We start from the raw sequence: 12466 nt of genomic DNA, 5'->3' as shown, positions 1-12466 counted from the left end.
CCAATTGCTCGCTTCCTAGGGCCAAAGCTCTCCGCAGTGATCAAATTCTATGAGGTCTATATTATATTGCAATTGTCTAAGACGGGCCATACTCGTTCAAGGATGGAGCCTTGCATGAAAAATATGGACCCTGACCTAGCTATCAAGAACAATTCCTATTATACGCATCGTTCGGGTCACTAAAGGCCACCAAGGCCAATGCGCCCCATTAGCTTCACCGCTTACCGCGGGCGCCGCCCAAAAAAACAAAATAGCTCCAAAACCAGTATCAAGTATTTGGAACCCGTCATCTAGGAGCGAGTTGACAAGCTATGCACCTAGCTATGGGAGCTGTAGCGGGTAGGTGCACGTATGACGATAACGCTGGCTTATGGGTGCTTCAAAAATGACGTGGTGTCCGAGTATGCGTTTGCAACGAGCTATAATTAGGACTTCCATACCGGGATGTCATGCAGGTTGTAATGGACAATATCCAGTTTCGTGGTTGCTTGAGTCCAGGGAACAAAATTCCGGCGCGGGTGATGCCCTTGCTCGGCCCTGGTACGCTGACTTTGTTTGATTCCCAGAGAGTATGAGCCCGGACCTATTGTCTATATCTTATATATCGATTTTCATATTACTAGATTCTCACTCCATCCAAGCGGAGTTTTCCGATTTGACTCGTCCGATTCGAGTCAACTAAGGACGGGGAATAGGACATGGATGCCCATATTCGCAGCATCATGATGGCCGAGAACCAAAACTACAAATCCGTTTCGCATTGACCATCTTTCTCGAGATCATCCGCCAGAGGAGAAAACGATCTATCAGCTGTGGCAGGAGGGCCAGGGGGTCGTAGGGGCTGAGTTCGAGATGTCAGCGTGGACATATTCGGTGCTCACTGCTTACCTATCACGTCCTTGCCAACCAGGAAATCCGATCCCAACCACTCGAGGAATTAAAACCGGTTCTGAGCCAGCTGTGGAACTTGCCCTATCTGAGCGCGGTCGTCACGGAGAGACTTCATCGAGTTGCGGTGTAACCTTGCATGCACAGCGCGTATCTCCAGGCCAGGCGATGATGTTGTACAAGGAATGGCTGATTCCTGCTGGGGTGAGTTTATTTTCCGGGTCCTCTCCTTTGTCTCTCTTCCAATCCCATATTATCCTATCAAGCCACCAACACAAACCATGAACCACAAACCATGAACCGCAAATCATAAGCTAGACCCGCCCTCCTTACCCCGGTGATCTGACACCAACAAGTATGACCTCGGTCCTTATCCATCACAAGTTCACAACCCCACCATCTTCTCCTCCGCTTCCATTTTCAACCGTCTGGCTGACTTCCCTCCTCGGACCCTAGCGCTAGTACCTCTTCGTCGCCGTTGTCCTGCTATATGGTGGCTGTCAGCCGCGGTAGTGTCTTGGTATCAATATAGCTTCCGCTAAGCTATATCTCTACACTATGTACGTAATGCTAGCGTTTTCCTGCCATGGAGCTGTATGGCACGGACGAGCGGGCCGTGCAAACTTAGGCCATCTGTTTTGTGGTAAAGAGTAGCGGGAGGGGCGTGAAGGTTGGGTTATACGCTGACGTGTTGGTTGGGCCGCATAAGAGAAAAGAGCAACTGTAGAGACGGGAGACGGCAGGACGAGCGAGTGCCCCTCGAGAAGGCAACAGAGCGCAAGACTTGGTGGGACTTGGATTTTGCATTCCTATCTAATGAATCCCCGCGAATTTATTAAGGGTCGGGCCGAGAAGTTGCACAAGTAATAGCCTATCCATAGTACCGGGAACGTTGGGGTGTTAATGGGCCATTTTGATTGCAGCGGCTATGCAGAAGGAATGTGATCGCTCTAGACAACATTCCCTATCTTCGTTTCCTCTCCTCTACTTTTCCAACGCCCCGTCAATGGAAAATGCCATAAAAGCAACAGCATCGCAAAACCTCTATTACCATTATCTAAGCACCCAAAAGCACATTCCCTTCGCCGTCCTCTAAGCCAAACACCCCAAGAGCAACGCCGAAAGAGTAAGTTGAGTAACTAACGATAGCGGGCCAATAGCCCAGCTGAAATCACACCACGACCTTAAGGCCCCCGAAATCTTTGCCAACCATGGTTTTGGCATCTTGAGGGCCAGCCAAAGAGCGAGATTCGTCCATAATTTGTTCTATAGGACGCATGGGTTGTTAGTAATTTACGGTGTTAAGAATAAAGGTTGAGAAGAAACATACCGACAGATCTGCCTCGTAAATCGACAAACCCTTCCCTGGCCAAGGCCCTAATTGCATCGCCTGTCCAAATAACGCAATCATAACCACCGAGTGCTGGGTTTCCCTTCTTACCCTTGTTCTCTCGAACCTCGCTCCCCATTGGGACCCGCTCAAGCACTTGTTCTATATCACAGAACTGCTTATCAACATTAGAGGCGGTGGAATCGTCGAAGGTGTGAATGCGGTAGAGGAGGACCAGCGATTTGGCGGAAGATATATCTTTAGTAACACGCTTCTCGAGACCCCATTTGGAATCGACGTAAATGGCGTGAACTAGGATTCCACTTGTTGTGGATTTGGGATATGTAAGGAAGAGGCCGCGGTGCTATAATATAGTTAGCAAAAGGTAAATCTTGGGTAGGATATATCAGTAATTTTGTGCGAGGTGGTGGGGGTTGCTGTGAATGGAGGCTGTACATATTCATCAACCTGAGGAGCGTTGAAGGTGAGATATAGGGTATTAGGGAGGATCTTGGTAGCCTCAGAGTTCGATGCTCGGGTGCTGTTGGATGTAGGCCGTGGGCCTGCGCTGCTGAGATACGCCATGGAATCGAGGGACGAGCCTTGGAGCACAAGGGGTTGGGGGGTGGTAGAAGCCAAGGTCAACATATACTATCGGAAGGTTGCAATCCTGGAGGGGGAGGCAGAGGAGGATGGCTTGGTATCTAGAGGTTGACATTATTAAATTTGAATTTTTGTTTTCGCTCCCGTTCCCATTCACGGTTTTCTTGTTCTTGAGATGGGTGGGTGTCCAGTTATGTATCGCTAAGGTCTCCCAACAATTATTCATGGTAATCGGCAACCGGGAGCACCACAGGAGCAAACAATCATGGATATCTCGGATGGGATTTGAGACGGGGAAAAATCAGAATGACTGGAATAAGTAGGATGAGCGAAAGTCCGGAGGGGTAAGGCGTTGTGATGCTTAGGACCGCCACGTGGCATGTGGCATAATGCCAGATACATTCCAACAAAACTTATATGAAGGCGGCTCCACAAAGCCCCCAATTTCCAGATCGATAGCAGGCTTTCATGTCATATATCAGGGAGCCCCCCAGCGCGAACACGGTTCCACGTGATGCGCCTCGTCGTTCGCAGCCGCCCTTCCCAGGCCCCAAGCTCTCCCTGAGCTGGTCCGCTATGCAGATCCATTATTACGAGTACGTGCGGTCAGGGGGGAACAGGCCCGCTGCGGCGTTGGCTCCGGGGGCCCCGGTGCTAGCTAGCTGTGTTCAGATAAAAAACAATCTTGCGGTGGTCTCTTCTTTTTCGGGTGGAGGGGGGACAAGGAAAAGAATCACGAAAGTCCGTCGACAGCCCGCTGAGCCTGCCGATCCGAGGACGTCGACGCAGCAATATCTCACCAAACGCCCGACCGGTCCGACAGGCCACCGGCAACCCGATGTAGGGTTTCGCCCAGGGGTACTGGTATGAGTACAAATAATGCGGATTGATAGAGCAGGTCCGGAACATGTTACTGGTCTGGCGGGCCGGGGGGTGCTCTCGATATCAGATTATCAACAATGCTGTAATATACAGTAGGCGTCGGGGATCGCCTTCCCAGGCTCCCCGTCGACAATTCTGATTAGTCGATCTGGACAAATCTCAGCTGTGAGCATACTGAGTCTGACCAAGTCCACATTACACAGCCAAATTTTGATCATGGGGATCATCGCCACAAACAAACATGCGTTGTACAGCGGTCTGCTCATCTCGGGAAGGGGGTCCCAGCGGCGGGAGAAGTGTCCGGGAGCAATGAGCATGCCGTCCGCCTTGGGTCTTGAGCCTTGGGGACCCTTAGTCTCTCCCGTACTGTACGAAACACGGAGAATATCACCTCGCTCATGTCATGAAGGGCCGCGCCCAAGCTCGCTCCGGGAACCCGTGGCGTTTTTGCTGTTCCTCGTCAAGATGATGGCCCAAACGCGAGTGAGTGCAAATGCCTGTACGTACCTAGTACCTATCCTATGTTTTCTGAGTCCTAGACTCTTATGTAGCTAGCACAGCTGTCAACGTCTAGTTTCCGGGTCCAGGATGGCGGAAACGGGGGTCGGATCCCCGTTAAGGTTAACTAACACCACCCCTGAGCACGAAGTACGTGCGGTGTAGCTAGGACCTAGATACTACTACTCTACATGTACAGTCCTCCGTACGGTACTGGAGGTAGGGAGTGAGGTACTCGTACAGCGGTACTGTAAGTCGTAGCAGCTGCAGATTTTGGCTGGCTTTGGCCCGCTGCCAGGGGCTGACATGTGGTGCTTGGAGCACGAGGTGCGTACGAAGTAGTACTCCGCAAGTCATAATAACGCAAGTCATGCAAATACCGAGGTCAGATGCGGCGGTGGAATCTGGTTGAGGAGAGATACGAGGGTTGAAGCGTTGTTGGGGGAGCGGCGTGTTGTGCGCATTTGCTTTTATGTTGCGTTTAGATAAAGTTGTGTCCTCGAGTACTCACATGCTGTGCAACTTGGGGTTTGTTTGTTGTGCTTAACCAGCAGCTAATTGTCAAGTAGCAAAAGCACCAATTAGCAAGTACCCAGTACCCAGCACCCAGTGACAAGCAGCAAGTAGCCAGCATCAAGGCAGGTAGTGTTCCGGACTCCATATTGTGCTACCTGGTACGTTGTGGTGTAACTGCAGAGACAAGTCACTCACTCACTCACTCACTCACTCACTCACTCACTGGCGCATACGGAGTAACCGGGGAGCTTCCGCTGTGCACCCGCGAGCAGCTTTGGCTCCGCAGTGCATATTTCGTACTTCGCAGTAATACACTACGGAGAATTATTAATTAATTCTTCGCCGTGTCTGCTCGGTGTTGCGTTGCTCTGCTTCGCCCGGAACGGCACCATACTTCCCCCCGAGTAGCACCGAACAGCCTCACGGGTCGTGGTTCGCTACTCGTATTAGTGGTTCACCATTAGCGGCCACTGGGCTCGTTGTAGCTACGGGTACCTAACGTAACTAACGTAAGGGTACCCGCGGAGTATAGGTCGGTAATAATAATAAGGTACCACAATTACTACAAGTTACAGGTACATGTGCCGAGTTGCTGCTGCAAGTACCGCTACCTAGCTGCGCTGTAACAACATCGTACTTTGAGCACATACATACCTACATAGGGTACATGTACCTACGAACGTAGTCAAAAGTTCCCCCCTTTATAAAGTCAGAGCCCTGCTGCATACCCCGTTACTGTGTACAGACTTCCGGTTGCTGATCGGGGGGATCGGGCTGCTATATTCCCAATCCCTCGCTATACTGGAGTCCTGACGACGCCACCACAAGCTTCCGTCGCGGAGCGCCGACCCAACGCGACACAACGCAACACCGGTCCACGCAACGCAGCGCCACGCGCCGACGACGCAACGCAACTCGCGCAACACCCTGATCGCATCGCATCGCATCGCATCACGAATCCCTTCTGCGGCTTCAACACCTCCTCGACTTCCATCTCCTGCCCCCCCGAGGGCCTAGACCGTTCGACCACCACCCGCCGATGCCGATCGAAATCTCGACTCTCCAATCTCAGCCCCAACTTCCAAGCTTCAAGCCGACGACCGTCCGGTCCCATCCCATCCCATGGCTCCCGCTGCCCTCACCCAGGAGGATTTCAAAGCGCTCGAGCAGACGCGCCAGCGTCTCTACCAGCTCACCAACAATATCGCCTCGCTCAAGGCTGACGTTGGGCGAAGCAATCCGCTGCCACAATGGTCTGCACCATCCCCTCGTTCCCCGATTCCTTCCCCTCATCCTCGCCGCAGCCTTCCTGATACTGACCATGCAATGTTGTCTTACATAGGTCGTCTCTCCAGACCTCGGCGTCTATCCTGGTAACCAACATCCAGACGCTGACCACCCATCTGGCGAACAATTCCGATGCTTTGAACAGGATCGTCGTCTATCCAGCCACCAACTATCCGGGCCGCACACAAGAAGCTTTACTGGGACAGCTGCTCCGCAAGAAGCTAGAGCCATCGGTCGAGAGCTGGGTTGAGGAAGCCCGCGCCATTCAGACGGGGGCAGGTGAACCCGTCAAAAACGAAGATGACGAGGAGTTGTGGGGCTGGGCGGCCGATTGGGTGCTGCAACGCATGGCAGAATATATCCACAGCGAGATACCGGACAATTTTACCGCCGAAGAGAGGGCGGCGGGTGTTGACAATGTCAATACCGGATTGAAAAGAAAGCTAGACAAGAAGAAGCCTAAAACCATTCAGGAGGAAGAAGATGATGATGACGACGAGGATGAAGACGAGGACGAAGATGAGGAAATGGAGAATACTAGAGCGGATTTCATGACAGACCAAGCTATCAGCGGCTTGGGTCAGGTTGGATTTGGCACGGGCCCAGTAAGGAAGAATCCTAATGGCAGGCCATGGACGGAGGATGACATCTTGAAGTTTGCAACAAGTGGCGCAGCCGTTAAACCACAGGCTGACGAAACCGACTATTACGCTGATAATACGTAGTAATGGACTATGGCCGATCGATACACGGGGTCATAGCCATGTTTAGCAAATCCCGGCGTCCGTTGAGCCGGTATCTGCACCAAACATTTTGATCCCCTGTACCCGACCCTTTCATCCACACAGCCTTATTATTCTATGCATATCGTTTCCAACAACCCACGGACACGACCCGCTGTCCAACAACTAACCCCGCCACCAACCAAGCCACCTAAGATCACCTTACGAACCATAGGACGTTTGAGAGCTCTGAAGAAATCCTTCGAGGCTTGGATACGCCCCGCGCTTCCCATCCCCGGCATGGTGTCGCCCAAGAATTTGCAAGGGATAATTGACGCAGAAAGCGACGACCTACTAACAAGGTGATGTCAATCGTCAGAATAGATGCTAGGGCCCCATAAGCACTAGCGAATGGTCATGAGGCATTGAGGGATAGGCATGCTTGACACGCTACCTGTGAAAGTGAGTGCGGGCTAGGAGGGCTTTTGGACTAAATGAAAAGGAGATGGAGACGACGTAAACGTAAATCCCTTATGAGGTACAACGAATAAAACTAGTAATACACTAAGTAATTGTCTTTCGATACTTCTTCAAGTCTCTTCGTATAGTGGCTAATTTACCGAGGGGATGGTACTTGAGTGCACTATTGACAGCCACAATAAGTGACCCCATCCCCTCTGTACAATGCAGCCAATCCGTGGTTTGTTGCCGTTCCGGTGGCATGCATCGTCGTCTCTCTAACTAGTACGGATGCGATTCCGCAGGCCGGCGAGGATTGCAAAACAAGGAAATGCTCCTGGTTAGCCGATATTAGGGGTAACCAACGGATCGGGAATGTACTAGATGTGTTTTTTAAAGCCATTGCGGCCGGAGGAGTCACGGAAGGGATAGTTTCCACTGAAACTAGGAGTAAACGCTTTATTTCATAGTTTTCCTACTATGAGTTGATCTATACGCTGAAAAATAAATGGCATGAGGATGTGTAGCCACCTGTTATTTACTTCTGGAAGCTAATTGGTTTCATTCTCATTACAAAGTCCAATTGCTGGTGACATGGTGTGATGGACCATCGTGATGCTAGGGAGCCACTTCTATTTGGTGGTATGGTGAAACATCTGTATATGAATGACTTTGAGACATTGATCTGCATCCTTATAGGGGAGATATTCTTATCTCGAAGACTCTTATATATCGGCTTTCCTATATTTACTCGCTTCGTGGCCGCGCCCTGATATTTTTGGCTTTACCAGAACCCCAAGATCTCTTCCAACAGGCACCGGGGACCTATTTGGCAACCGATATTTAGAACCAAGTGGAATTGTTTTACTATTACAAAAAGTGCTCGCTGGCCTCCAGCATAGCAACCAGAGTAAAAACTGCAACTATCTCATCTACTTCCTTCCCATCCAGGACTAACAGGCCCTCTCGCTCACGAGTACTCCTTTGCGCATAGGAAGCAACCTCTCTCTTTGTTGACCGGGCATTCTCCTCATCTTGTATGACCTACATAGCGCGAATGAGCCAAATATCCTCTCAGCGGCCTTTATGCAAGCTACTCTCTGACTGGCAATAGCAGGATAAATTTACGTGCGGCAAGGATATGCACACTTCAGGAAGGGGCCAGAGCCGGGCGGATAAGGATGAAAGAAATATATCTCACCTTGAATAATGATCTTTTATGAGGGCCTTCACCATGCCGGTCCGCGTCCACCTCCCATAAATACACCACGCCATTCTTGACAAAAGCCTCCAACTTCCTTTTCCCTTGACCATGATGGCTTCCCATGGTCACTTCGCCGCTATTTGCCGTACTCTCAACATATTTTAGCTTCAAGGATTCTTTGACTCCTTCATCCACTCCTGGAACTCCAGAAGGGAATAACAATTGCCCCTTCCCACCATCGTGCCTCAAAATAGGAAGCTTCCATTCTCCAATTTCATGTCCCTGTACATCCAAGAGAGCCAAGTGGGTACCAATATGGTTCCGCTTTGCAATCTTATACTTCACAGGTGGAGGGGGCGACAAATTGGAGACTTTGTGTGCAGAGAGTAGTGCACCATCTGTTATCCCTAAGGTTGGAGAAAAGAGGGAATGAAGTCGAGGTGTGAGGTCTTCGATTTTGGATGGGCTGTGGGTATTGAGCGGAGTGGGAAGGTGGACTACCAGGGCATGGGTAGGTGTTAACGGATGGCTCTTGTCAAGTTCATAATTGGCCAGACTTGACGGGATGGAATGGGTGGTTGACGGGTCCGCCATGGTTATGGTTGCTTCTGGAATTATTTAGGCTTAAAGGAGTAATGAGGGGAAATGGCTGGCGAGGAATTGAGAGTAAACTGGGTAAATCTATGCAAAAAGGACATAAGTTGCAGTTTGTCCTGGTCTTGGTAAGTCAAGTCAATGGGGAGCTCAGATAAGGTGATGCAAAGGTGGCATGATTTTCTATTGGTGGCACTATGACAAAACCATCATAGGGCAGGAAAAATGAATCATGATAACTGGTAGGAGAGATTTAACTGTGATTTTTCGATGTAGTATAATGGGTCGTTATGGAACTACTTATCCTCCTATTGGATACGTCATGTGTTTAGTGTTTAAGGTACCTACGTAGTAGTAAGGTCCCCCCCTTCCCACTCGCTTAAATGCGAGTGCCAGCCACCACCCATTGCCTCCTTAAAAAGGCCTAGAAACGTAAGATGGAGAAGACAACTTAGCTCTGCCTCTTTCCATATGTCCCATAGAAAAAATTAAGGTTATTTAGAATAGGGGCCGGTCATGACAAACACGCTGCACCTAGAAATTTGTCTTAAGTGTATATAGTCGAGCTCTATTGAGATTGTCGTTTTGCACATAGGGCTTATGAACTAACGACAGTGTCAGCGAATTCAAGGTCTTTAAGTTACGTGTAGCTACCTACCTAGGTACGTAATGACATGGACTTTTGATTGGCCGCCTTTGGATTTCGATACACGACCATATGTGATCACGTGGAATGTTCGCCACTTCTATGATGTCAGCCGGCTTCAACTACAACTGGGGAGTAGTATTTCAATTCTTACAGATGCGCTTAAATCACTTCTAGATACATATTATACATCAATCCAAACAGCTATTCCAGCACAGCCTATCAAAAAGATGTTATCGTCCAACTTTAACTCGAACTCCTACTCCTACTCCTCCTCAACCTCAGTCTCCGCCTCTTCCAGCTCCGGCCAACATTGCTCTGGACATGTATACCAAAAGTCAACTAGATCCGATCCTACAGGGACTTTTATACAGACGACCACTCAAAACCTCGGAGAGCTGCCGGTTCAAGAAACGAAGTATTACACCCCTGATGGAAATCAGGTCGTGGATGGAGGAAGAGTTTTGGGGCGAGGGATTACGAATGAAGTGACGGGAAGAATTGAGGATGTATCTGATGAAAACACCGATGAAGAAAACGATAGAGGGTATAGGAAGCGGATCGAGGATGAATATGCGAAACGGGAAGGGGGAGCTTGAGTTGTTTAGAGGGAGGTTCTCTGGCTTAGCGTCAATATCTGGGGGGCTGAGATAAATATCAGCGTAGCTTGCTGTCCTTCGTTGGCTTATAAGATTCCCCATTCGCACGTGAATCTCATATACCAGTAGGCAAGTGATGCAGCGGCCAGGACCTTGGCATCACTACAAAGCTGGACCATTCTGGCAACGACTCGGGTCGAATAAACAGCGCCTCAGAGTAGTTTTCTCCTTTCCGGCGACAAAATCTGGTAGGTTCTGGAATAGTATCTAGCCTCATATGTAGCCTGTCCTTTGCCGGGCGGCCCCTGAAGATGGGGGTATCGTGCTCGGCGAAGAATATATATCAAATATCATGATATAGGACCTCGGGTATAACTCACGATGACCAGAGAACATACTCTAGGTCGACAATTGCCTTGACCATATTCTACTTGAGAAGCCTTTTGCCCATGGACTTGGCGCCGAACCTTTCAACGCCGCTATTTTGTTGCAATTGCCATAGCCCCAACTGGCCAGAAAGTCCACCGTCCCGCTCAAGTTTGAGTCTCCTTAACGCCTCCCGTAGGTGATCTGGAAGTAGAGGCCCTCGTCTCATCTCTTTCTCCTTCACAGTATCATTTTCTGCCGGTGGGCTTGGGAGACCAGTCGTCTGGTCCTCCCCCGATGCCTCCAGCCACTGCGTTTGCACCCTTCTCGCGCCCTCAACCATCTCGCCCGCAAATATCTTGGCAACCGACCTTACCGCCAGAATCACACTCGCCGGCGCCGACTGAGAAAGCGTCTGATTAACGATCTGTATATATGTAAGCAGAATATCCCATCTGGTGGCCTGAGCTTTGCGCATACCCTCCTAACGACCGACTCCCCCAAGCGGCCAGATCTGTAAGCCTCATATCTCGACATCTGCTCAGGATCGAGCTGTCTTACAAGCAGAGCCCTATGCTCTACTTCCCTCGCTCTCTCCTCTTGTGTCCTGGCTACGGTCTCAATGGCCATTTCCTCACCTCCTTCTTCCTCATCCTCAGCACTGACTTCGCTTTGCCTCCGCTTCCGTCTTCCAGACGTGCCTGATATTGTTGACTTTGTTCTTCCGCCAACAAGAGAGGCGTCATCATTGGCCGAATTTTTCGGTTTCCGTCCTCGTTTCTTCTTCACCGCGCCGCCGACTGCGCTGCCAGATACCAAGGACATGGCGTCCACGCTTGGGGAACGCGAGTATGCTGAGGTTCGAGACGCGTTTTCTGGCGGGAAGGAGGTCTGGCGCAGAGGATGGGCGGAGAGTGGAGCAGAAGTAGTAGAAAGCGCCGACGCTTTGCGCCGCTTCAGGGATGGCTGTGATGCGGAAGATGGCATTTCGGATTGTCGTCGCTTTTGAGGTTGAGGAAGTTGAGCATTGGATGGATACGGTGGTGAAGTGGCGGGTGGGTAGCTGTGGGAATATGGTGGGGAAGCCATGATGGGGATATTGGGGGGGCGTATGAGGCGCAGAGTAGAAGTTGATTAACGTAGGAATCGCGTTCGCAGAGTTCTAGAGTGAATACGACATACAAAGTAGATGCTCCGTTTCAGTACGCAAGTACTGAGCCTATCGTGGATTGGCACGCTGCTTTTAGTGACCTAAGGATAATTCCTTAGGTAAGTGTGCTTTTAGCCATGCCGCTTTTAATCAGGGGCTTTGTGACGTACAGTGGTAGTTTTACAAGAATTCAACACTAAATAAGTAGCACGCTTAGAGTTGAAGAGGCGCTTAACTATTACATACTGTCCAGGTAAAAATCTTAAATCAAACTACTATCTACTATGACGCCCTATCCATCCTACTTTTAAATTGTTCCTTGAATCCTTTTACTAGCTGCCCGACTAAGGCCGAAGTGGAAGGCTATATATAGACCATCCGAATTCAGCAAAACCTTCGGGAATATATAAGAAGCGGCGTTCAAGTACTATACGAGGGAAGGCGAGAAAGAAAAGCAATTAGATAGTAGCTTAAATTATTCCTCTAGACGAGTGACGTATAGTATCTACAATAGTGCTTTGATGAGTATATCACTCAGAGTAGTACAAAAATAATATGAGTAGGACTTCGTGAAGCCGATCCTCCTATAACAGTCTTTCTATCACATTAATAGCAACTCCCAATGGTTACAAATCATTCTCTTTAATGCACCCGGACAAGGCGCTATAGCCATCTCAGCTCACTACTACTCGAGGGTTATTAAACGGCTGGACAATATATCT

General features: G+C 49.8%; 5 protein-coding genes across 5 annotated transcripts; 2 read left to right on the top strand and 3 right to left on the bottom strand.

The window, feature by feature from the left end:
- Positions 1–2059: 2059 nt before the first annotated feature.
- On the bottom strand, positions 2060–2803 carry BP5553_03122 (uncharacterized protein; the record flags this gene model as incomplete). Its single annotated transcript, XM_032011745.1, has 3 exons — positions 2060–2154; positions 2219–2582; positions 2675–2803. The coding sequence occupies 3 exons, from the start codon at positions 2801–2803 to the stop codon at positions 2060–2062; spliced, it is 588 nt and encodes a 195-aa protein (XP_031871438.1).
- Positions 2804–3289: 486 nt separating this feature from the next.
- Positions 3290–6729, top strand: BP5553_03121 (uncharacterized protein; the record flags this gene model as incomplete). Its single annotated transcript, XM_032011744.1, has 8 exons — positions 3290–3685; positions 3800–4071; positions 4113–4202; positions 4264–4351; positions 4771–4875; positions 5431–5737; positions 5790–6090; positions 6150–6729. 8 exons carry the CDS (start codon positions 3290–3292, stop codon positions 6727–6729), a joined length of 2139 nt encoding a protein of 712 aa, XP_031871437.1.
- A 1326-nt stretch (positions 6730–8055) lies between these two features.
- Positions 8056–8983, bottom strand: BP5553_03120 (uncharacterized protein; the record flags this gene model as incomplete). The annotated part of the gene is made up of 2 exons (XM_032011743.1): positions 8056–8229; positions 8387–8983. The coding sequence occupies 2 exons, from the start codon at positions 8981–8983 to the stop codon at positions 8056–8058; spliced, it is 771 nt and encodes a 256-aa protein (XP_031871436.1).
- An 876-nt stretch (positions 8984–9859) lies between these two features.
- On the top strand, positions 9860–10228 carry BP5553_03119 (uncharacterized protein; the record flags this gene model as incomplete). The annotated part of the gene is made up of 1 exon (XM_032011742.1): positions 9860–10228. The coding sequence occupies one exon, from the start codon at positions 9860–9862 to the stop codon at positions 10226–10228; it is 369 nt and encodes a 122-aa protein (XP_031871435.1).
- Positions 10229–10655: 427 nt separating this feature from the next.
- BP5553_03118 (Histone-fold containing protein) lies at positions 10656–11683 on the bottom strand (the record flags this gene model as incomplete). The annotated part of the gene is made up of 2 exons (XM_032011741.1): positions 10656–11021; positions 11075–11683. 2 exons carry the CDS (start codon positions 11681–11683, stop codon positions 10656–10658), a joined length of 975 nt encoding a protein of 324 aa, XP_031871434.1.
- Between the last annotated feature and the right edge of the window lie 783 nt (positions 11684–12466).

The sequence above is a fragment of the Venustampulla echinocandica genome, assembly GCF_003357145.1.
Source record: "Venustampulla echinocandica strain BP 5553 chromosome Unknown scaffold_1, whole genome shotgun sequence".
Taxonomy (NCBI): Eukaryota; Fungi; Ascomycota; class Leotiomycetes; order Helotiales; family Pleuroascaceae; genus Venustampulla; species Venustampulla echinocandica.
The sequence above is the reverse complement of the archived record's forward strand: the minus strand, read 5'-3'. Positions and strand labels throughout refer to the sequence as shown.